The sequence below is a fragment of the Mauremys reevesii genome, linkage group 3, assembly GCF_016161935.1.
Source record: "Mauremys reevesii isolate NIE-2019 linkage group 3, ASM1616193v1, whole genome shotgun sequence".
Taxonomy (NCBI): domain Eukaryota; kingdom Metazoa; phylum Chordata; order Testudines; family Geoemydidae; genus Mauremys; species Mauremys reevesii.
Window position 1 is genome coordinate 188,319,517 of NC_052625.1, and position 26,944 is coordinate 188,346,460.

Here is a 26,944-nt window from a genome sequence, read left to right on the forward strand (position 1 = left end):
TTGCTATTTTATACAATCCCCCCTCTTGAACTGTTTTTGTTCAATATTATTTCTACTTTGATCTGTGCAACAGTTCTGTGCCTGCTGTCACTGGCTTTGTGTTAAACTATTCCTTATTGTTTTCTGTTTTTCCTTTTCATTTGATGCTTTCTTTCCCCCCGTTCATTTTCCTTAATTTGTTTTTTTTGTAATATTCCAGTAACAATCAATATGAAACTACAGTCTCCTTATCTATTCACCCTATATTTTCAGACCACGCCTTTCACAATAGTATCTGAGCACCAATGGTCAAGTTTCTTTCTTACCTATCCGCTATGGTCCTTGGTTAGGAGTCTACCACTTCTCATTTAGGTATAAATCAAATACAACAAATCTGTGTAAGCCAAGAAAATCTATTAATTTGTTTCTCCCGTGCCAGTGTTCCAGCACATGACGCACAGATCCACACATCACAGCCGGCATGTTCCCCCAGCATAAGAGGAGATGCTTCTTTTGAGGGAAATGCTTACTCAGAACTCTTTGCCATGCTTTAAGTCTGCGACTGGCCTACTCCTGGCAGAGACACTGTTCAAAAGGCAGAAAATCGGGCAGAGATAGATGTGTTCCGTGAGTGCAATAGAGGCTTTGTAACTGTCAATCAAAAGCAAACCTGTCAATGCAGTCTAAGATTCCTGAAAGTGATCATTACAACTGACTACTGTAAGCGATGATCACCATAACTGAATTAGACTCTATGCAGTGACTACAAACCCCTTGTATGAAGTGAAAACCTCAGAAGTGGGATCAAAACCCGTGTTCGTGTTTTCTGTCAGTCATGACGTTGCTTTGCTTCTTTCACAGGTTTTCATCTGCCGTCTACTTCTCTAACTACATAATTCATTCAAAACTCTTACACCGGCTAAGTTAAAGTTTCCTTTCAGAAAGTGTTTTCTATAATGATGGCACCACGTGCCTGTTGGCTTATGTTCACGGGTCATAATCTCATCAGAAAAATAAAAACCTCATGACCCTTACACTCTTTCCGCCTATCCTTCCATGTTGCTGATAACAGTCTCTCATTATTTCGAAGGTCAGACACTCACATAAGGATAGTTCTAGCAGTTCATGTATTGTTAATAAATTTCCCTCTTTTGATCCCATCATCCCTCTTGGATTTCCAGCAATTCTATACTAAAGAATTTTGTTTTCTCTAAGAGGCCCTTATTTAATATTTTGGTGACTTCTTTCTTTCCTGTCATTATGAAAATACTTCCCAACTTCATAATCAGGCTTTCAACACAATTGAATCTAAATTATTAACTCAAGGGGTCAGTGGATTGAATTTTGTATCATAATGCATCACACCTTGGCAAAGAAATTGTGACTAACTTGTTATTTACCTCTCTTATGACCCAACCCTGCTCCCACTGAAATCAAAGGGAAGTTTGCCACAGGCTGTTACTGAGGAACAAAAGGAGCAGTTCTGTGTGTGGAGACAGAAATAGGTATGACAGCGTGCAATCAATTCACCTCTCAATCTTCTTTTTGAGAAATTAAACACAATGAGCTCTATCACTGTAAGACATTTTCTGCAGCCCTTGATTAATTTTGCGGCTCTTTTCTGCATCCTCTCCAGTTTTTCAACATCCTTTTTAAAATGTGGACACTGAAACAGTACACAGTTGTCCTGTATTGTCTCATCAGTGACATATACAGAGGTGAAATCATCTCCCTTTTCCTACTCCTTTTTATACATCCAGGGATCACATTATTCCTTTTTGCCACAGCACAACTGTGGGAGCTCATGTTGAGTTAATGTCCACCATGTCTCCTAAATTCTTTCAAGACTCATTGCTTCCCAGGGTACAGTTCTCCATTCTGTGGGTATGACCTCCTGTCTAAGAGAGGCCATAGAACATTCCCAAAATAATTCCTAGGGCTTATCTTTTAGAAAAAAACATCTGATCTTGATTTCAAAATGGTCAGTAATGGAGAATAACCACAACCCATGGTAAATTGTTCCAATGGTTAATTACTCTCACCGTTAAAAATCTACATCTTATTTCTAGTCTAAATTTGTCTAGCTTCAATTTCCCGCCACTGTATCATCTTACACCTTTGTTTGCTAGACTGAAAAGCCCATTATTAAATATTTGTTCCCAGTGTAGGTATTTACAGACACTAATCAACTCACCCCACAACCTTCTCTTTGTTAAACTAAACAGATTAAGCTCCTTGAGTCTATAACTATAAGGCAAGTTTTTCAATCTATTAATTATTCTCATGGCTCTTCTCTGAACCCGCTCCAATTTATCAACATCCTTTTTGAATTGTGGATACCATATCTGGACACAGTATTCCAGCAGTGGTTACACCAATGCCAAATACAGAGGTAAAATAACCTCTCTACTCCTACTTGAATTAAACAATGACCATCTGGGCCTGAAAAAAGCCACCAGGGCTCAGTTGCAGGGAGGGTGCTCAGAGAGACGGACAAGCTCTCCTGGGAGAGAACTCTTCCCAGAGACCACAGGCCCCAAGGAAGAGGGCTGTGTGATCCCTAAGCCCAAGGGGGGGTGAGGGGTTATTTGCGGATTTAATGAAGTAGAACCCCAGCAGGGAAATTTTGTTTTACAACCATCTGGATTATATAGAGTTCTTAAAGGGCTCTGTGACAAGCACTCCATTAAGTCAACAGGGGGGCTCTACAGGACAGGCACACCCCACAACAATCCCCATTTGATGATGATTCCCTGCACTGACGGCTGCTTTTTAAGAACTGTCGGTTAACTAGTTCTTAATTCATGTAATGTGTGCCGTGATACTGTGTAGGGCTAATTTTTAAAATCAGAATCTCATGCAGTACTAAGTCAAATGCCTTACAAAAGTGCAAGCATAGTACATTTAAGTAGTACATTATAGGGCTGTCAAGTAATTAAAAATATTAATCGTGATTAATCGCACAACTAAAAAAATTAATTCCGACTAATCGCACCGTTAAACAATAATAGAATACCATTTATTAAAATATTTTTGGATGTTTTCTACAGTTTCAAATATATTGATTTCAATTACAACACATAATACAAAGTGTACAGTGCTCACTTTATATTGATTTTTGATTACAAGTATTTGCACTGTAAAAAAACAGAAATAATATTTTTCAATTCACCTAATACAAGTGCAATCTCTTTATCATGAAAGTTGAATTTACAAATGTAGAATTATGTACAAAAAAACTGCATTCAAAAATAAAACAGTGTAAAATTTTAGAGCCTACAAATCCACTCAGTCCTACTTATTATTCAGCCAATCGCTCAGACAAACAAGTTTGTTTACATTTCCAGGAAACAATGCTGCCCGCTTCTTATTCACAATGTCACCTGAAAGTGAGAACAGGCATTCTCATGGCACTATTGTAGCCTGTGTTGCACGATATTTACATGCTAGATGCGCTAAAAAGAGTCATATGTCCCATCATGCTTCAACCACCATTCCAGGGGACATGCGTCCATGATGATGATGGGTTCTGCTCGATAACAATCCAAAGCAGTGTGGACCAACGCATGCTCATTTTCATTATGTGAGTCAGATGTCACCAGCAGAAGGTTGATTTTTTTTTTGGTGGTGGATCAGGTTCTGTAGTTTCTGCATCGGAGTGTTACTCTTTTAAGATTTCTGAAAGCATGCTCCACACCTCGATCCTCTCAGATTTTGGAAGGCCCTTCAGATTCTTAAAATACTGATTTAACATTAGCACTCTTCCAGTCTTCTGGAATTTCCTTGTTATTTCAAAATTTATTAAAAAATTAGTATCAGCAGATAAGAGATCCTAAGCCATCTCTTTTAAGATTCTTGGGTGCAAGTTACCAGGGGCCTCATATTTAAAATATTTATTCCTAGTAGATTATGTTTAGCACCCTTCTTGGTTACTGATGGACTGGAAATATTTATCCCTAGTAGATTATATTTAGCACCCTTCTTGGTTACTGATGGACTGGAAAGTACATCATCCTCACATGATACAAGCACATCATTCTGCTTTTCCAATTACAAAAGAGAAATATTTACTGAACATTTCTGCCTTTTCTGCGTCTTTTTACCGTCTCCATCTAATAACGGGCCTAAACCATTGCTAAGATTTCTGTTGTTTCTAATACACTAAAATTCCTCTTCATTGGCTTTAGCCTTCCCAGCCACTCATTCTTCTCTGATATCTTCAGCTTCCCAATTTTCTATACTTTATAGTTTCTAATTTAAATTACCGGTAATTGCTTTTCCCCCTTTTCCCCATCTGCTTCTTTTATTTCTAATTGATGCTTTCACTTAGTTTATGAGTGCAAATCTATATATATTGTTATGCGAACCATTTATTTTCTTTTACTATAATTTTCTCCGTATTTTTAAATAAAGTTTCTTGTACAGGTAAAAGTGTGCAAAACCCTACACTGTTAAAGAGAGTGGCAAAGGCTAAGGAGGTTCTGGAGGTCTCATCAGAAGGGGCATGGGCAAAGGTGTCCTCTTTCAATGAAACGTGTCACAAAAAGGCAGGCACATACAAGAGGAAAAGATACATCAAGGAGAGACTGAGATTTGAAGGGAATGTAGCTGACACTATGCATTCTGTTTTGCATGGCAGCTGGACTGGCCAATCTTTGGATACAGAAGATTCCACTTGAAAGAATTCATGTTGGTTGCCCAAATTTGATTTTAATCCTAAATGCTCTCAAGAACTTTAAGAATTGCTGGATTTCTTGGGGTTAAAGGCAGATCCTAAAGTGGAAGAATGGAGGGTAATATATATCCTGTTATTAAAAAAAAGAAAAAGAAAAAAAGAAGATAGTAACAACCTTGGAATTGTAGGCCAATAAGCCTTCTTTCAGTACCAGGTAAATTAAAGGGAATGATAAAATATCTACATGAGCACAATATGATCCTAAATAATCAGAGAGTGACTTCTGTAAAGGAAAATTGTGTCTCTCTTATCTACTCGATTTTTCTGGATGCGTTAAAAAATAAATAAAATACATACATAAAGAATGGACACAGGAGATTTGGTTGAAATGATGCATATGGATTTTCAAAGTCTTAGATAAAATCCCTCACTCTGTGACTATTAAGTCCCTAAGACTGTGAAGAAACGTAACTAATAATGAGGTGAGAGGCAAAATTCACTCATGCATTGGAAACTAGATAAGAAAGAGCAAACAAAGAATGGGCAAAATGATCAATTTTCAACATGGCAAAAGGTTAACAGTGAGGTGCCCAACGATCCATATTAGCCATGTTTGATATATTTATTAATGCTCTGAAAAAGGGGATGAACTGCAATAAAATTTGCATATGGCACAAAATTATTTAAGTTAGTCATGATGATAAATTTCAGAGAGACTCAACAAAGCAGGGTTATTGGACTGCATCAGGGTGGGTGAATTCAGTGTTGACTAATGTAACGCAAGATACATTGGAAGGAAGAATTTGAAATACTCAGACACGCTGCTGGATTCTAAATGAGCTGTAACCACTCAGGATAAAGAGCTGAGGGTAATTTGCACATGGAATGGGATAACAGTGTTTTCAGTCAATGATGCCTTCAAACTTGTGTTCAGTTCTGGTCATCTCACACACACACACACACACACACACACACGGTCTGTTTTGTTTGGAGAATACTACCAAGAAGGGTCACGCTAAAGGCATTTGCTCTAGTTCAAAGAGAAGTTCTATTGCCCGTGTCATGAAGGTCAGAATAAATGATCACAGTGGTTCCTTCTGGCCTTAGAATCTATGAACACAAAGGAATGACTGGCACAGTGAAGGTAAATTGGCTTGTCTCATTTTCTGTCTCTCCCCTAATGCAAGAATATAGGGACATCCAAATAAAAAAAAAGAAGAGGCAGCAGAACAAACTGCTAAAAGGAATCACAGTTTTCTTTTTACCCAGTGCACAATTAACCTGTGGAACTCACCATCACAAAGTATCACTGAGGCTGAGAGATTAGCAGGATTCAAAAAAAATATTTATTTGTTTAGACTTATACAGCCATCCATTAACAAGGAAAGCCTATTCCTTGCTTTGGGTACTCTTTGACTAGTCTTAAATACATATCCATTAACCAGGCCATTCATCTAACTGTCTGTCCATTTATATTGATACTCAGCATCTGGAGAAAAGGGAAAAATGCAGTCCTTTGGAGGGTCATTCCCACCCCTGCATTGCCCCTTTTCTCACTGGAGGTACCATTGGTAGAGTCTCCTGTACTACACAGTAACAATCACACAGAGGACACAGAGAGAAACTCCTACTTGGAATTCTGACAAGGAGGACTGAGGCCAGCAGGGGATGCTGCTCTGGCGATAGGGTGATCTCTGACAATACCCCCAACCTATTCCTAGCTCTGATGTTAAACTCTAGAACAGCTTAAAGCCTCCAGAGTTCTGGATGACGAGGAACCATGGAGTGCAAGAGAGGCAGAAGGGCAATGCTACAGAGATTTCACTTCTTCCCTTTCATGCCTGCCAGCATATTCTATCAGGTTTCTCTCATCACTGTTCATAAAGAGGACAATATTGGGTTAGATTATGAGTGTTTTAAACTAAGTACCAAAAATTAAACCTGCTAAATATTCACTAAGGATATAAAAACTAGTGAACTGCTAGAACATATACAACATGTTAAGCTCCAGATCAGAACAGTAAAACATGAGCAATGAAAGGTTCATAAAAAGCAGTGAATTTAAGACCAAACCAAAAATTTATATAATAAAGGAATATCACAAAAGAACTATACAAAAATAAAACCAAATGATCTAGCTACTAAACTACACATATGTGCTTGAAATCTTGTGGGAATCAAATATTCCAGTAAAAATAAAAAGGGAGATGGAAACACAAGTTTCTTATTATCACACTTCATACGTTATAAAACACAACAGTTAACTTATTTTTGGCAAAAAGACAAAGGTTGCACAACACTCTGGCTTACACAAATATTTTTCTATTGTTAAATGCATCTTAAATGTAGCGTGTCATATATTAACTTCAAGCACACATTGCACAGTGCCATTTCAGAGTGTCCTAAAGATACCAAAGTTTCAACACACTGACAAATATCATGCTGCCAGTATCCACTGGGCCAGGTGTAACAAAAATTACTCAACAATTCATAGTTAATGGAAACCAGATAAAACAATTTGAGTAAAAAAAAAAAATCATACATATGGAGACCAAAGAAAAGTTGATATTTTTGGAAAAATTACTGCACATGATGATATTTTCTAGAACACTCCCTTCTTGAAAAGAAAAAAACAGTTACACAAGTGCCTTCAGAAAACTTTGTTTATAATCACAGAATGAGTTAAGCCTGTGGAAACAGATCAGGTTAAGTTAATGTTTCATTTTTTGAAAAAAATTGCTGTTTCTTTTAGAGGGGGAAAAATCTTGAATGGCAGGGGAAATGGTTATGAAGAAGTGAATGGATTTTATATATATATATATATATATATATATATATATATATATGAGCATTGTATTCCCTCTCCTGTCCTGGTAGGGAGTTAATATAAAAGAAGAGGTGAATATTTGGGAGGAGGGGAAGTAAAGAATCTCACTATTATTAATTCTTATGATATATTGCTAAGTGTTGACAGTGTGCTAAGGCACTCACATTCAAAGGAAGGACACTGTCCCTGCCTGAAGTCACTTGCTATCTAGAAAACATTAGACACAAAGGAGCTCACTGCAAATGTTGTGATATAAAGGAAAAAGTCAACATCAGATATGAGACCTTCCCCCCCTCACACATATAAACTTCTCTGCCTAAACTAGGCCCTGGGTCTACAATATGAGTTTAGGTTGAATTTAGCAGCGTTAGATCGATTTAACCCTGCACCCGTCCACATGACAAAGCCATTTTTGTCGACTTAAAGCGCTCTTAAAATCAATCTCTGTACTCCTCCCTGACAATGGGATTAGCACTGAAATAGACGCTGCTGGGTTGAATTTGGGGTAGTGTGGACGCAATTCGACGGTATTGGCCTCCAGGAGCTATCCCAGAGTGCTCCATTGTGACAACACTGGACAGCACTCTCAACTCCAATGCACTGGCCAGGTAGACAGGAAAAGGCCTGCGAACTTTTGAATTTCATTTCCTGTTTGGCCAGCGTAGCGAGCTGATCAGCACAGGTGACTGTGCAGATCTCATCAGCAGAGGTGAACACAGAGTCCCAGAATTGCAGAAGAGCACCAGCATGGACCGAACGGGAGGTATGGGATCTGATCGCTGTATGGGGAGACGAATCCGTGCTATCAGAACTCCGTTCCAAAAGATGAAATGCCGGAATATTTGAAAAAATCTCCAAGGGCATGAAGGATAGAGGTTATAACATGGACCCGCAGCAGTGCTGCGTGAAGCCTACCAAAGAACCAGTGCTTCCCTCTTCCCCCACCCCTCCCGGGCTACCTTGGCAGTTACTCCCCTATTTGTGTGATGAAGTAATAAAGAATGCATGAATTTGAAACAACGACGTTATTGCCTCTGCAAGCGGAGATCAAAGGAGGGAGGGGAGGGTGGTTGGCTTACAGGGAAGTAGAGTAAACCAAGGGGGCGGGTTTTCATTGAGGAGAAACAAACAGAACTTTCATACCCAGAGGCAGCTCCAGGCACCAGCGCAGAAAGTGCGTGCCTGGGGCGGCAAGCGGAGGTGGGGGGGGGCCCTGCCAGTCGCTGTGAGGGCGGCAGGCAGGCGGCTTTTGGAGGTGCGTCAGTGGGCGGTCCGCCGGTCCCACGGCTTCGGGGACACTGATGGCACTGCACCGGCGGACCTCCTGCAGGCACGCCGCCGAAAGCTGCCTGCCTGCCTGCCGTGCTTGAGGTGGCGAAAAACATAGAGCCGCCCCTGTTCATACCGTAGCCTGGCTAGTCGTGAAACTGGTTTTCAAAGCTTCTCTGATGTGCAGCGCACCCTGCTGTGCTCTTCTAACTCCCCTAGGGTCTGGCTGTGCGTAATCAGCGGCCAGATTTGCCTCAACCTCCCACCCTGCCATGAACGTCTCCCCCTTACTCTCACAGATATTGTGAAGCACACAGCAAGCAGTAATAATGATGGGAATATTGGTTTCGCTGAGGTCTAACCGAGTCAGTAAACTGTGCCAGTGCACTTTTAAACGTCCAAATGCACATTCTACCACCATTCTGCACTTGCTCAGCCTATAGTTGAACTGCTCCTTACTACTGTCCAGGCTTCATAAGCCATGGGAGCAAGGGGTAGGCTGGGGTAGGTGCGACCGCATGGTGCTGCCGACTGGGAGAGCAGCCTGAGGCAGAAGCCTCCAGCTGGCATGATATTCCAGGCAGGACTGAATCTCCATGAGATGAAGCTTAAAGAAGAGAATGACCTGGAGTCACTCCCATTTTTGTCCAGGAGCCCCTGACCGACCTCACCAAGGCCGGCCAGGAGAACCCATGGGACGACGACGACGGCTAGCAGTCGTATTGTACCATCTGCTGTCCGCAAGGCAAGGCAAGGCAATGCTGCTGTGTAGCACTGCAGTACCGCATCTTCCAGCAGCACCCAGGAGACATACGGTGACAGTGAGCTGTGCGGGCTCCATGCTTGCTGTGGTATGTCGTCTGCACGGGTAACCGAGGAAATAAGGCTCAAAATGATTGTCTACCGTTGCTTTCACGGAAGGAGGGAGGGAGGAAGGGAGGGGGGCCTGGCGACGTATCCAGAACCACCCGCAAAAATGTTTTTGCCCCATCAGGCACTGGGAGCTCAATCCAGAATTCCAATGGGCGGCGGAGACTGCGGGAACTACGGGATAGCTACCCACAGTGCAACACTCCGAAGGTCGACGCTAGCCTCGGTACTGTGGACACACACTGCCGACTTAATGCGATTAGTGGGGGGACACACAATCGACTGTATCAAATCGATTTCTAAAAAATTGACTTCTAGTAAATCGACCTAATTTTGTAGTGTAGACATACCCTGGGTCTAAGCCACAAAAGCAAGAATTTTAGTACATTTGTATTTCATTTAAAAAGAAAGAATGTCCTTAACTCTACTACTACTACTACTACTAACACTTGATATAATTAAACATTTTTAAATCTCTAATTCATTTTTCACAATTTATGTTTTTTTCATTTACATTTAGCATTTTACTCATCTTCAGACAGTAAGAGCAGATTAATCCGTAATAGTTTCCTTAAAAAAAATGTCAGTTTTTGTTATTAGCTAGTTTCAGTTTTGGGTTCTCATGCAATAACACAATGCAGATGTCAAATATCTAGTGGTCTCAGCACAGGATTATTAGCAAGGAACTCTGGAATTTTAACCCTAGCACCATCACTACCTCCTTCTAACCTTGTGCAAACCAGTTAACTGTTGGGCCTTCGTTTCTCTTTCTGTAAAATGGAAATATTTACTTTTCTGGCTTACTAGGATTTTGTGAGGTTTAATGTTTGCAAATTGCTCTGAAGTTATGAAAGCACCATGGAAGCCCTAAGTATTCTTATTCTTAAACATTTGTATTACAGTAGCAATTAGAGACTGAATCAGGCCCTCATTTTACTAGGCTATTATTCTATTGGTTATTATTTGAATTCATGGCACTGATAGCGGATGTTTAAATATTAAATAAATGTTCAAGGAAATTTTAAAAAATTATGAAAACATTTTGACACATATTACCTTACACATTAATTAGGTGCCTGTTGATCCTGAAACTGGCTAGCAGTATCCCTTTTAATAAAAAAAACACCTTATCCATGACATGCAGCCGCATAATATATTATGTGATCTTCCCTTCAAATTATATATTGCATAATGTTATTAAAATGTAAACATATCAAATTGCATCATTGCCAATAATGACATTTACTAATGAATTACTAAACCGGACTACTCAAGTTAATTAACGTTCACAGCATCCTTTGAGACAGATCAGTCCTGCACAAATACCTACCTTTCATCTCACAAATAGGGAATTACTACTATTCTGAGTTGGCAGCAGTTCTCCATACTGCTTTTGCAGGGGTGTAAATTGCTAAGCACGGCGCTTTACAGTGGAAAAATCAGATTATATATTTCTGTATCACTCTCCTCTCTTCTGGAGTCAGACACTCACGAAAAGTAACTGAACATCATTTACTTCAATAAGAATTTTGTCTGAAAGTAGGGGGGATGCTGCTTCTACACAAAGGATGTGGAATCCGACTATCGTCTTTGTTGATCAATCAAATGCTAAGCGTGGGGGATGCTCTGCTGAGCGATACAGCTTCCCTTCCCCAAGGCTGACATACCTGAAGTTCTGATGCCCTCTTCATCATTTCAAGGGTGATGTAGCAACCGATTGAATGACCAATCAGCACAAGCTTCATATCTTTTGGCACGTTCTTTCTGAGGAAGTCCAACTTGTGCTCAATTTGTCCGTGAAGTCCAAAGACATCCTCTAGTTCCTTAATATCCGTGTCTGAAAAATAAAACAAATACACATTCTTTTATTTAAGGGCATTTCCACTAACTCATCTCTGAAATGAAAATAATTTGTAATTTTGAGTGATCACCCACTGATAAACTTAGACCTTCATTATGACCTCCACAGGATGTGAAATGTTGCGTCTAACTGAGGAAAGGGAAGGACTCAGCAACCTCAGGAGCTGAGAGCACAACACCCCAGCCCAGTTCCTCTCTCTTCAATGGCTTTTCATTCAATTCAAGATCAAATTCAAGGCTTCGGTCCTGATCTTCAAAGTACTCTATGGACTGACTCAGGTTCCTCAGGGACAATTTACCTTGTATGATCATGACCTACCACAACAGCGGTGTACCACATGAACAATAGAACCAGCAACCTAAGGATCAAAACTAACACACTCAAGATAGTACTTTTTCTCCAAACAGACCACAGCTGTGGAACTTTTTTTCCAGAAAAGGTCAGAATGACCATGAACCTTAGGGCCTTCAGTGCATAATATAATATAATCCACTTCTTCAACTCCACGCTTCCCACCTTCAAAATAACCCTACCAAAATCTCACATTTAAAAACAGAGGCATGCACACGCGCGCACACACACAGACACACACACTGCTTTAAGTCCACTTTAATAAACTTGTAAATAAATTTACACAAGTTCTTAGACTTCACCAATGACTGCTAATTCTCTGCTCTGCCAAAGACTCTGTGTAACCCCAGGCAAGTGTCTCAGTGCCTCAGTTCCCCACCTGTAAAACTGGGATAGTAGCAACTCCCTACCATTAAGGGGTTTTGTGAGGATAGATACATTAAAGACTGTGAGGCACTCAGATATATTTAACTACCAAAGAGAGAGAGAAAGAGGGCAAGAGAAAAATGTAAACAGGGCCAAATATTCATTTACAATAATATACATAGAATAAATGACATTTATATCCTCTTTAAAGGCCCTTTCCACAATATAAAGGGGGCTTAGCATAAAAGAGAATATAGTCCATCTAATGCTGCCATCAAAGTTTTAAATCCACATACAGTCAATTTCTTGTCAATCACAGTCAGCAGTTTTAAATACTATATTTTTTTCACATTAAAGTACTGTAGCTACTGTGCATGCAGTAGCCACTTGCCTAGATGGAATGAGCTGGTACTGTACTAGACTACCTTTTTGGTTGCCTATATAAAATGACCTTTTGATGCAAAATGATAATTGTTAAAAGAAAATATTGTATACTAATATCTCCCCGCCCCAAACCTCAAGCAAATTACCAGAGAGTTTGCCACAGAAAGGGCTTTGTTCAACCAAACTAATACTCCTAGTAAAACTGTTATTGGTCTTGTCCTGGTATGATTTATATTAGGTTGCTTTAAATGAAAAAAGAAAAAAAGGTTTTATTAAAACACATGTGAGGGACAGAAAATTAGATGAGAAGCAATGTTTTGCCAATGAGGCTTTCTGCAGGTAATGGAAAATGAAAAAGCTTGTTCTGTTTTCCAAAACTTCAAATAAGGGCCTAAGGCCAAAACATTGTTTTTAGCAAAAAAATTGTCTTTACTACTTTTTGTTTATTCGGCAGCCTAACTTCATGTAGGAGATAGTTGGCCACCTCACTCATCTCAGTAAAAGTACAGACAGTACATGTCAGATTCAGAATAGCAGCGTGGTTCATGGGTAGGGCGTGACATTTCACTAGAACTCAGTAGACCTGAGTTCTATTCCAGGCTCTTCCACTAACCTACTGTGGGACCTTAAGCAAATCAGTTTCTCTCTATAAGCCTGTTTCTGATCCCATCCTTTATTTGTCTTGTGTTGCTCGCTCTGTAGATTTTATTGAGAGTCTTGTAATATCGGATGCTTTACTTAAAGGCCCGGTACCTAGAAAGAAGTGATTTTATGTGAATCTCAGCTTTCATTTTAAAAAATAAAATAAAATAAAAATAAATCTGTAACTCTCGGTATTGTAGAGAAAAGCTCAAAAATATGTACCACAAAGCTCAAAACACCAGATGGCAAATAGAAAACATGCATAAATAATAATAATACATTTATCTCATGATTTTCTGTGGAGCATGAGTCATGATTTTTGAGCATTTGGGGTTCAGATACTGTGTCTTTCTACATTACAAACTTCAGGTCAGGGAAAGTTGCTCACCATGCATATGTACATTACCTGATACAATGGACATACTAAAACAGTTGTGTAATACACACAACATCAATAACTATGGGCAAACATAGTGCCACCATTTTCAAACTAGCCTTCCTGAAGATAGGCACCTAAATCCATATTTAGTCACCCAAATAATTGACCTATAAGATGCTACGGTACCCACAGCTCTCATTAATTTCAGTAGGCGCTGTGGCTGCTCAGAACCACTGAAAGGATAGCCACTTATTTAGATGCCTAATTTTAGGCAGCAAGGATGTTCTTTTCTTTTCAAAACACGGGTATATTGTGAAGCCAAATTACACAAGAATGACAAACACAGCATGGGAGGATAAGCATGTACTGGAGTTTTCTAGGATCCATATGCTAACTTTCCATAAATTACAGATTATACCCTGATCCTGCACTTTACTCAGGTAAAACACCTATTAATTTCAATAGAAAATCGGACTAAGGACGGCAGGACTGTGACCTATAGAACAAACCAGTTTGAAATTTTCTATTTTTTCTATGAGATTTTCTTCCCTTGTTTAACAGCAGTGATTATTCTAGTAACTTTCATCTCTAAACATAATAGTACAAGGGAGAAATATGAAACTGCTTTCATCATGGAAAATAACTATGGCCCTGATCCCACAAGCAGATGTGCGCCAGTGTGGAATCCTGCTGATTTCAATAGCTGTTTTCACAGTTGAATAAGAAAAAATCAACGGTTAATAGTATTTGAACAAATAAGAAATTTACTGGATTGGACCCATAAAACCCCTATTGGCAGATGCTGAAATCACTCACGGCTTTGCCAATCATGAATAATCCACACATTCCAAACTCCAAGACTTCTAAACCATCCCACATCATCATGTATCCCCATATATATTTATATTTATTTTTATTTTTTTGGCCCCACGTAAAATTGTGTTTGTCTCATGTTATCTCAAAATGTCTCTCCAGTGCAAACATTACCTTTATAATGGAATGAAATCTATGGGAGCAGGGTCATGTCATTGGTTTATATGATTATTTATTTATTTTTATAGAATAAAATCATCCAGGGATTGTCCAAAATCAACATGAATTTCTTGGGTGGTGATGTTTAAATGGGATCTTTATATAAGCAAAGAGATTTGCACAAACACATTGGCAGTTCCCTCTCTAATGGCCTTACATCAGAGAAGAGAGCAAAGGACGAGCTACTTCACCTCAGGTGTGGAATAAATTGCACGGCTGAAGTGGAGCTCATTTAAGCTGAATTTTTAGATAGCAGAAGTTACATGAGTTGTACCTTATGCTGAATACACCCTATCTGAGCCAAGCTATGTAGTCTTAAGACTTTATTTAGCTGAAATGTATTAAAAGAAATACTGTATTTCTGCATTTTCTTTGGCAAAATGTTAATCTACTGATGTGCTTTTGGAAAAATAAGCTTGTGATTGCTTTAAAGAATCTCTTTTTCTGACCTCTATTAAACCCAGAGTCAGAAAATAATGATAGATTAAATTCAAGTGTTTGTTCAGAGATTAGTTGTCTGGTTAACCTTGCTAAGAAGAATGGGACTCTGGGTTTGAAATAGCCTTTTTGGAGGGGGAAAGAGGGGTGGTGTTGTATGTGAGTGAAATTAGATGAGAAGAAAATTGATACAGCCATATGAGCATACAGTAACAACTCCCATGAGACTGACACAGAGACCATAAACAGGGGCATATCATTACAAAGTCTACAAGATCCTGGATCTCTTTTAAACTAGTTGTTCATAAAAGACACTGCAGGCAAGATTTGCAGGGATGAAATCGTACACTTACCTTTGTACATGCCTAATTTCTGCATGTAAATCCCTGAAGTGTGCATGCAAATAAGGGACTTTCATGCACACATGGCCAGTTAGGCAACAGGATTTTGAACGCTTAAGTTGGGTACCTATGAATATCTCTGTGCAGTTGCCAGGGTCAAACTTTGAAATCTGGCCCAGGATGTTTATTCATAGTTGAAGACTTCATACAGTAATTCCATAACCCCCAAATTTTAGTCATGGTCTGCTAAGACACAATATAGATTTTCTTTGAAATAAAGAGAAGATAATCTAGGGGAGTGATAGAGGCAGCCACTTGTGAGAAAAGTTATCTTTTCATTTTTTTTAAATAGAAGAGTAAAGAGTGTCAGATATCTACAAAAGCAGATACTATCAGCTACTTTGCTTTTAAGATAATCAAACAGTTCAGCCACCCATTCAGTTATGTTATTCAGTTATGAGTCTATGTATATGGCCTTCGTCACTGAGCACTTCCCATTTTCCCAAAGATGATGAGTGTCTCTCGTTTCCTTCCCTCCTATCAAGCAGGCTTTGGTTTTATTTTTGCTTTGGCTTTTGTTTAATGAATGACTCTGGAAATGTAGGATACTATTGTGGGCAAATAGGTGGAGTTTATATTTGGCTTTGAACACATTGACATGTTTCATCTAGCAGTGACTTCCATATTCTTTGTCTGGCTCTGGTGAAGGGTCTATCTCCCACAGTCACAAGCCTACCCCTATAGGTCAACGGTAGCATGGATCCAGGAGAACATAGCTGTGATGAAGGGCTAACAAATCACGTAGGAAAAAATGTACTACTTTTGAAAGGTGAAAAAGGGTTAATGCATCACTGTAAGAAGGGAAAAAAGAACTTGGAAATAGGTCCTCTTATAGCACAAGTAGAGACTCATCTATTTGCAACTATGCTAAAGTAATGGAGGGCTGTGCTACAACATGTGGGAGGAGCTAAAGTTGCTCCAAGAGCCACTGAGTTTCAGAGAGGGACAATTTATCTAGTTCAGAGGGATATATGTCAGCTCCACTCTCTTTGAATGTTACCGTGTGTTCCCCTTTCCATGCTTTATTAACCAGTCCAGCGTGAGGAGAATATAACTTTGAGCCTGCCTTTCCTTTGCCCCTGTTGGGATAATGTGAAACCCAAGGATGCTAAGAGGGCAGGGATTGTGATGACTGGCTATGGAACAGAAATGTATGTGAGGGGTTAAGTTTTGGTCCCCCCATAGGAGCCGTAAATATGAATTACATGGGGAAATACATCAGCACTGTTTGGCTGCATAATTAGATGCCAAGTTCGCTGACCCTAAACTTTTCCCTTCTCATCAACCTACCCCACTGCTCTTGCTCTTATTTAGTCATACAATTACAATTTACCAAGGGTCATGGTGACTTCCCCATCACTGACAATTTTGAAATCCAGATTGGATGTTTTCCTAAAAGATGTGCTCGAGGAATTACTCGGGGAAAGATCTGTGGTCTGTGTTACACAGGAGGTCAGACAAGATGATCAAACTGATCCCTTCTGGCCGTGGAATCTAGGAATTTATTTATTTATTTATCTTTTGCCACTGAGAAACCCAAAATAAAAATGTTAAAAGCCATGGAACTGTGCACTCAGAAACTGAACTACCAGTTTTTGCTTTGCACGTGAAATACAGGCACATTTTTGGAAAACATATCCCCCATAGATCTACTGCTTAAAGCCTGCACACTTTACCCAGCCCAATTCAATTACTGAACCCTAGCTAATTTATATTAGCAAACTGTAAAATGCCAAAGTAACGGCGGGGGGAAGCATGAAAGAATGTTCAATAAATATTTAAAAAAACCCTATTGACACCAGGAACAAGTTCTTAAAGCATTGTGTTTTAGATTGACCTTTAGATCTTAATCGGGGCCCTCCTCCCCCAGGGAACTGTTCATGAGACATTTAAGATAAACGTACCATTCATTAGTGTTTATTGGAGTAATTACTTTTTGTAAAAGTATCCTCCACAAATAAATTTCCATTTTCTCAGGATTGATTTATATGCTTTATTTTCTTTATTAGAAAAATAATATGAATCTTAATTTATAAAATTGACTATCTCCATTTTGTTCCCAAATATTTGCTTTCCATATCTGCAATAATATTCTTTATTGTCTAATTTGTTTTTCAGCAGGTCTTGTATTAAAAATAAATCATATTTGTGTGATCACAACAAATGCAGTAAAAAAAGATTTGTTTTTAAAATAAAATTCATTATAGCAAAATAAATTAACTAGGCATACACATTAGTGTCTATTTTGCTCTGCATACTTAAAACGTCTCTAATTAATAATCAGCAGAGAGCTATTTTTGCCGAGATGAACATCAAGACCTAAGAGAGAAAAACACAGACCTCTGGAGCACTAAATCTCCATGACTGCCCAAATGGGAAGTCAGTACAGGTATTGTTACATATGTTCTGGTGGTCCAATTCTGTGCTTCCCTACACCTTGCATAATCACTTACCCTCATGTAAAGTAAGTGTGATATGGGTATAAAAAGCTAACATATAACTATAACCAATTTTATAACAGTTATAGGACTACATAAGGTGTAGGAGAGTGAGGAGCCAGGCCCTAATAATTTATTAGAGCTTTGAAGGCCATAAAATAAACATTGGTGGGGAGAAGGGCAGGCAAGCATTGGCACTATAAGAGGAGCTGAAGTGTATACATAAAACCAAACTGCTAATATAAAATTACCTCAAAGAGTACTGAGCAGGCCAATGAGGCCTGAGCCAATTAGAAGTAGGAGGCATGGACACTTGTCAGAATTCCAATGAAGGATCACATGAAGTCCCTCAGTCAATCCTACACTCATATACAACTCCCCACCTCCAAACAAGCTTCCTCCTACCAGTGAGTCTTCCTGGGAGAAGGCCCAGTGGCTTGCCATCTTCTCTGCCATCTCACAAAAGAACACCAGGCTGATACTCCCCACTGATGCCTTTATGCAACTCTGAGGAGGACAACAGATCTGTATTTGCCCCTTCTCCAACAATTTTAGGATGCCTCTACCTTTCCCTCTGGTTCTTAGAGGTATGGGATTTTGCCCCATGTTTTCTTTGTACAGCATACATGCGGCTGGGCATTTTTGTTTCCACCCATCTCTTGGTTTGGCTTCAACTGATCATGAGTCAGTCCCCTCCCACAAATCACCTTCCAGTTGTTGTTGCAGCAATAGAGGAGGACAAAGGGAACAGATGCTGTTGCTGGAAAATTGCCAATTCACTGCTTACTGCCTGTGTTCCCTTGCCAGAGCTTCTCTCTGTTTTACATGGACACCAGAGGAAGCCTTCTGCCTACTCAGCACAGTGGCCTCCAGTGGGTGAAGACCGAGGTCTGCTCTTGGAACATTTTGGTCTGCACTAGCTGCTAACGGATGCTGCTTTGAGTTCCAACCATGTACATGAACCGATGGCATTTTGAGTGAATGTCGTTCTCTGCAAACTCTCCACAGACGCCAGTTATGATTTTGATTTTAGATGCCTGTAAACTGTATCAAGTTGCAGCTCATGCTGACCTCAGAAGGTTAACTGGTATAGAGGAGGGAAAACTCAGATAGTCAGTTTGTGGTTCTAGAGCCTGGACTGAGACACACGAGATTTGGGTTCAATTCCTGGGTCTGCCAGACTTCCTGTGTGATCATGAGCTAGTCACTTGACCTATGTGTGCACCAATTCTTCATCTTGAAAATGGAGACAATCATACTTCATTTCATCCTGACTTTTTCTTCATACCGCTTAGGGGCATCAGTCACGGATCAGGTCCCTGCTGTACAAACTGGACAAAAACAACCCACTGCAGTCTTTGCCCCAAAGAATTTACACCCTAAGAATATAAGACAAGAGACAATAGGTGGAGACACGGACAAACAGGAGCATAAGAAGACAATATTGGTCACCATAATATACAGTGGTCTCAATACACCAGCTGCCTGACTGTCATCGTGTTTCTTTAGAGGCATCATGGAAAAAGTGAGCGGTAAGTAGCGATTTAAAGGAAGAGAAGGAAGTAGCTTTGTGGATGTTTACAGAGAGCTCTTCTCAAACATGAGTGGCAGCAAGAGAGAAAGCAGGAAAATGCTTGTTTAAAGATGTAACCAAGTCAGTGATGAAGGCAGCAAGACCATCAAGAGGGGAACTGTCTCTTCTTATGGGTACACCGCACCCAGCACAATAGGGCTCTGACTTCAGCTGGGTCTCTCAGGACTATCACAATACAAATAATATATTACAATAATAATAATAATGAGGAAGTCACATGGTGGAAATCTTGCAATTTTCTGGCATCACTAACTCACTGAGTCTACTCCATGTGATGAGGAGGATCCACCTGCTTGGCGGAAGCCATCTTTATTTGGTTTCTCACAGAGAAAGGCCATGTTTCAGCTCAGCAATCTGATTGTGCTGTAAAAGGCCCTTCCCAAAAGTCCTCCCAGCCCTAGCTCCTGAGTTGGACTCTGGCAGGAAGCAATCTAGTACATTTCTTACCTTATGCCTTTAGGAATTGTCTTATTTTTATTGTGTATTTGGACAACATAAGTACTGTCCAGTTTTAAAGGAGAAAACTGTTTCACTGATATCTGAGTCTGTTGGGTCACCAGCCTGAGGTGTAACGTAGCATTCCTGGACAGAGGCGTACAAAATGGTGTGTTCCTTCTGTATAGTGGTAAAATCAACATTTAATATTTGGCCAGACATAAATATCTTCCAGTTTTACAAAGGGAAATTTCTGCCATCAGATTCAGGCAAAGTTTGATCACTCACTGGGGGAAAGGCAGAAAAACTTCAGTTTTAATAACACCTTGTACTGTATTTCCATAGTGACTTCCATCCAAGAGCTATTATTAATTCTAAAAAGCGACAAAACAGTCCTGTGGCACCTTATAGACTAAACATGAGCTTTCGTGGGTGAATACCCACTTCGTCAGATGCAGGTGGTGGAAATTTCCAGAGGCAGGTATAAATATGCAGGCAAGAATCAGTCTAGAGATGATGAGGTTAGTTCGAAAAGCTTATGCTCCAATACGTCCGTTAGTCTATAAGGTGCCACAGGACTCTCTGTTGCTTTTTACAGATCCAGACTAACACGGCTACCCCTCTGATATTAATTCTAAAATTTTCTGCACTGTCTTTACAGAGAATAAAACAGAGGCTATCCCTGCACCCAAGGGATTTGTAACCTAAATTAGGCAGACAGTACATGAGGACAACACGTAAAGGAAAGAAGGGGGGTAATCGGATAAAGGTTAAAACAAAAAAAAGTAACATGAGTGGCATTACTTAGGACAGAGTCAATGGGGTTACTCAGTAAATAAGGTACCAGGCAAACATAAATAAGACTAGCAGAATCTGACCATAAAGAACAAAGCTTATAAGCTTTGATATGTTTGAATAGATGGAAGTAGGGAAGAGGGGTAGAGAGCCCCAGAGCAGAAAGTGAAGAGAAAAGTTGCAGGTTGGATTTGAATGAAAAAAACAAGACAGGAGGAGAGGTGAGAAAAAAAGACGAGTCTCCATCGTGAGGGCGTGGAATAGGAGCAGCCATGGAGAGAATGGGAAAAAGCGGCAAGGACAGCAACACTGTGAGAAGATGAGAGCACAGGAGTAATGGCGGGGATGAAGGAGAGGAGATTCAGGTAGAGCTGAACTGTGCAGTGCCTATAAAGGGAAGACACAGAATTTGAACTTTAAATTCTTTAAACAAGATAGACAGGAAACTAGCAACGAACTGAGAGGAAGTCGATTCAAGGCCAGGATAGCTACTGCTGACAGCTCTCTTTTATTAGTGTTTCATAGAACTCTAACAATATGCTCATCTTTGGACCTGTGACATGGACAACAAAGATCAGAATCAGTAATGCTCTGTCAATATAATAGACTGTGATTCTGCAAGACCACAGGGAATGCCTAGGAGTTTGCATGACCATGGAAGTGTGTGCTTATGTGAATGAATAAAACAATCTGCATTTGTACAAACACAAACCTGTTACAGATTTACCGTTTGTGATTCATAGGTGAATTCAACTGAGCTCTGTGTAGCATACCTCACCTTGGTAGAATGAAAACAAAAGCCCTTAGTTAAGTATAACGAAAGATCAACTTTGCAACAGTAGCACTTAGGTCTCTCTTTCAGCCATAATGCAGAATTCCAAGAAAAATAAATCCATCCTAATGTCTTTGGCGCATTGCCATACCTGCAGCATTATAGCTTAGATAGAGGACTAAGAATCTTTGCAGACACTTGAAAGCCACCAGCTCTTTCTTCATGAATGATGAAAGAAGAACTGGATTCTTGGTAACAGGATGGCAATCTTCTTGATTACACTGCCACCTTATTTTAAAACTATTGGCAGTAGAAGAATGTATATTGCACTGTCCTGGTTGTTAACACAAATTGCTTTGTTTCCCTAAGCTATATAATAATTTGAAGGTTGGAATGCTTCCTTGTTTTAAATGGCATACACAGAGGCTGATAAAACATCAATAAATAAGCCTACATTGTTTAAATAAGCTACAGGCTGGAACCCGAGCCCCACTGATATAAATGGGAATTCTGACTTCGATTTTGATGGAGCCAGGATTTCACCCACAGACTCCAATTATCCACTGCCTTGCACTATGTGTAGCCACTTAAACCAGGGTGGATAAAAATCAATGATTTAAATTTTTTTTTGAATTTTTTTAATTTAAAATTGGATTTTTTTGATAAAATGCTTTTTGAGGAAAAAAGATAGTTTTAATTAAGATACATTATAGCTCAAAGTAAGCTGGAATAGGGATTATTCATTCTAATTCCATAGTATGAGACAGTATATTCATTTAATGTTTAAGAAAAGTTTTGTAAACAAGTTCCCATAGTTCATGGATTAGGGACCCAATTTTATGGGGTTCCAGGGGCTTCTGTATAGATTATTTAGGTTAATCTTTCTATCTACCCAATGGGACTCAGTGCTTAGTCTAGAAGATACCATCAGAGATGCTTAGTTTTGCAGTTCTCAAACTGTGGATTTGTGTCTCCAGAGATAACATGCTTGTTAACAGCAAAAATGTTTTTAAATAAATAAATAATAAATATATAGAGATGAGAAATAACAGACCTTAACCCTATTGTCCCTCTGCAAATTTGTGTACACAGTGTCAATCCCTTACCTCTCTCTAAAAGTGCAAAGTTTCAAATAGTGCAATGAATGAAAGATTGTTGGGGTGGAATAGATTTACAAGGAGAAGAAGTCTGGAGATAAATATGAGAAGGGAGGGACAGGCAGTACAAACAAAAGTGAAACTGTTTGAGCAGCATATTCCAGAAGTCTTGAGGGCTCTGTGAGTGTAGCCTTCATTGATTTGAGATCTACCATATCATTCTCTCACTAGACGGGAAAATCTATAATGGCAGCAGGCCATAAAAGAGACCCAGTTTGGGAATAAGAACCATTCAAGAAATATGTTTGCTGATGATGTTTTAAAGAAAATCACACCAGTGAACTGGTGGAAGTCACTTAAGCACTTGGATTCAGAGATTGTTGAAGTGATAATCTCACTTTTAACAGCAGTAGCTTCTTCTGCCAGTGTAGCAAGAATATTTTCTTCCTTTGGACTAATTCATTCCAAATTGAGAAATTGTTTGGGACCTGAAAAAGCAGGAAAGCTTATTTTTCTTTTCCAGATTATGGACAAACAGCAAAATGAAGGTGAAGACGACTGAGTTAGCTGCAGAAGCCAATATTTTAAGTATTAGAGGGGTAGCCAAACTGGACAGTCTCTACGGAAAAGGATAAATGGACACAAATCAGATATTAGGAATGGCAATATACAAAAACCTGTAGGAGAACACTTCAACCTCCCTGGCCACACAATAGCAGATCTTAAGGTGGCCATCCTGCAGCAAAAAAACTTCAGGACCAGACTTCAAAGAGAAACTGCTGAGCTCCAGTTCATCTGCAAATTTGACACCATCAGCTCAGGATTAAACAAAGACTGTGAATGGCTTGCCAACTACAGAACCAGTTTCTCCTCTCTTGGTTTTCACACCTCAACTGCTAGAACAGGGCCTCATCCTCCCTGATTGAACTAACCTCGTTATCTCTAGCTTGCTTCTTGCTTGCATATATATACCTGCCCCTGGAAATTTCCACTACTTGCATCCGACGAAGTGGGTATTCACCCACGAAAGCTCATGCTCCAAAACGTCTGTTAGTCTATAAGGTGCCACAGGATTCTTTGCTGCCAATATTTTAAGTTTCTCATGTTGAACTGGCTGACAGTCGATTAAATTTTTTTTTAAAATATTTCATTTAACTATTTTAGTTAAAAACAATTTTAACAAAAACAAAACTGATTTTAAAAAACCTGAATGTTTAACTAAATTCAAAAATTCATATGCTTGTTTTGTTAAAATATTATATATTTGCTGTTGAAGAAAAAAATCCAGAATACATAACGTTGTTTTAGTTACCATATATGCTCGTTCATAAGCCGAATTATTTTAGTAAAAAAGGGAAGCACCAGAGAAGGGGGTCGGCTTATGAATGGGTATAGAGAGGGAGAGGTGGGTCTCAGCCCATCCCCCCAACAGAGGGGACAAGGAGAGGCAGCAGAGCCAGAAGGGAAGAGGCGGGGCCAGTCTCTCTCCGCTTCTGGCCACGCTGCTCTCCCCCCAGCCTCCGAAGCAGCTGCAGCTCCAGGGCTGGCAGCCTGCGGCCAAGTCACCTGGCCCCGCCAGAGCGCGCTGCGGCCACGTCGCCTGGTCCTGCCCGCCAGAGCAGGTTGCAGCCATGCCGCCTGCTCTGGCCTGCCGGAGCAGGCTGTGGCTGCGCTGCCCAGCCTGCTGGAGCAGCTCTGGCCAGGCCAGAGACATCCTCCCCTGGCCCGCCCCAGCTAAGGTGGGAAGGAATGGGATGGGGAAAGTGTGGGGGTCCCAGGCTAGGAGTGGGGTCATGTGGGGGGTGGTCACAGGGGTTACTCCCCTGACGCCCAGCTTCTCTCCCCCCACCAGTTGCTGTCGCGGTCCGTCAGGGTAAGCTGCTGGCGGGCCAGGACTCTTTGTTTACTTAGGTTTACCTCCGTGCCTGCAGACGCTCAAGGTAAACAAAGCGTTTCAGCCCGCCAGCGGCTTATTGTGATGGCCCGGAAGCCAAAGTTTGCCGACCCCTGAATTATAAGGTTGTCTTATGAATGGATCATAAAAAAATTCCATTTTTACTTATCCATCTTGGGGGCGGTGGTCGGCTTATAAATGAATGGGCTTATGATCTAGTATATATGGTAAATAAACAATTTAAATGTCTGTCTGGTGATGTTCTCCTCCTACTACAGCATGGCAAGAAATTCCTCCAAATATTAATGATTAACCTGTTGAATTGGAGATAGTTCATCTCCCAATAACTTCATAAATATCTGCTTCAATTACCTTTGGTTCAATGAAATAACCAAACAATCACTCATTTTCCAATATAGCTATAAAACTAATCTGAAAAGTTTTCAAAATAAATCACTTAAAAATGTATAGTGTTTACCTTCTAAAAATGCAACCTACATCTATCTCTGAGTTGTGAAGAATATGTATTAAGGATATAACAACCAACAAGAATGCACTTTTATGTAGAAATCCATGATTAAATGGAGTCTTCCTGACTAGTGATTTAAATCAAATCCACCCTGATTTGAACCCATGCAAAGTGAGTACAAAGTGAGTGTAAAATGCTACCAAATCAAAACAGTGGTTTTTCCACTCACTTTGCACATGTACCAATGACTACACAAAGTATAAAGCAGGGGAGATTGGACCCTGAGAGCCAGATTCTGTAGTCTGCTCAATTCATTTTGTGCCACTTATGCCAACAGTGAGCATTAGAGCAGGCACCTTAGGGGAGCAGTGGCCAGCAATCAGGGAGTCCCAGCTGGCTCCCATTGTCTGACACGCTACACTATGTGCATCACTTAGTCATAGCAGAGACCGGGGTTAAACTTTTTTAAAAGGTCATAGCTAAAATCATTACTGTGAGCGAGTACAAACTGACATAGATCCACTGAGGTCAATGGTGCAACATCAAGTTACACGAACTGAGGATCTGAGCTATGGCATTTAGAGACTCCTTTACCATCCCACCAGTGCTGAATAATTGCAATGAGAGAGAGGGGAAAAATGCATCGCCTGCAAGGGCAGGTGATGGTCCCCCGATAAAAAAGGAACAGATACAATACTGTATAATTAATAATTTTTGCATGATCCATTATTATTACTGGAGGCATCTTCTTAAAAGACAGGATTAACAAACTAGTGTCTTAATAGCAAATACATGTAGATGAATGAGGGCACTACACCACTAGCCTTTTTTCTGTATGCTTTTATTAATATAATATTGTCCAAGTTTAGTATTTAAAGGAATTAAACATATACTTAACTAACTTAACTAAATCAGTTACCGTAGTAACTGTATTACAGTAGCTAGTTAGCTACACTTAGTTTCATTTACATCACTTCAGGGCTTTCACGGCTACTTTAAAAATTCAGTTATGTCCGCTATTCAGTTGTCTGCAATTTTAAACAGGTAAAGCTTCGGGTAGGATTTTCAAAAGGGCTCAGCATAGGCCCAACTAACTGAGAGTTTTACCATCGCTTCACTGGGAGCAAAAAATTAGGTGAATATTGAGCACCTCTGACAATTCCTCCTGTTTAGCTGACGCTCCCCCCACCCTCAACCCCCCAATACAGTAGCATATGAGCACCTCACAATCTTTAAAGATTCTGAGGTGCTTCTAGTACATTAATCATAGAATCATAGCGCTGGAAGGGACCTTGAGAGGTCATCTAATCCAGTCTCATGGCAGGATTAACTATTATCTAGACCATCCCTGACAATTTATTCCAGTGCTTAACCAACCCGAGAGTTAGCAAGTTTTTCCTAATGTCCAACCTAAATCACCCTTGTCTCTATTTAAGCCCACTGCTTCTTCTCCTACCTTCAGAGGTTAAAGAGAACAATATTTCTCCCTCCGTCTTGTAACAACTTTTTATGTACTTGAAAAGTGTTATCATGTGCCCTCTCGGTCTTCTCTTCTCCAGACTAAACAAACCCAATTTTTTTCAATCTTCTCTCATAGATCATGCTTTCTAGACCTTTAATCATTTTTGTTGCCCTTCTCTGGACTTTCGTCAATTTTTCCACATCTTTCCTGAAATGCGGCTCCCAGAACTGGACACAATACCCCAGATGAGGCGTAATCAGTGCAGAATAGAGCAGAATTACCGTATATACTCATTCATTAGCCCATTCGTTTATAAGACGACCCCCCAACATGGTTAGGTAAAAATAGCAAAAACTGTATGACCCTTTCATAAGCCAACCCTGTATTTCAGAGGTTGGCAAACTTTGGCTCCCAGCTGTCAGGGTAAGCTGCTGGCAGGTTGGGACGTTTTGTTTACTTGGAGCGTCTGCAGGCATGGAGCCCCTCATTGGATGGGAATGGCAAACCGCAACCA

At 40.0% G+C, this 26,944-nt stretch overlaps 1 protein-coding gene across 4 annotated transcripts in view; it reads right to left on the reverse strand.

The window, feature by feature from the left end:
- Nucleotides 1-26,944, reverse strand: part of LDAH (lipid droplet associated hydrolase) — a 193,231-nt gene that overhangs the window by 97,171 nt on the left and 69,116 nt on the right. For all 4 annotated transcript variants that reach the window (XR_005597012.1, XM_039532565.1, XM_039532563.1 and 1 more), the window contains exon 4: nt 11,288-11,457. Coding sequence is in view for 3 of the 4 variants with exons in the window: in XM_039532565.1 (XP_039388499.1) it covers nt 11,288-11,457 (170 nt within the window). In the remaining variant the exon portion in view is untranslated. The remainder of the gene's footprint in view (nt 1-11,287; nt 11,458-26,944) is intronic.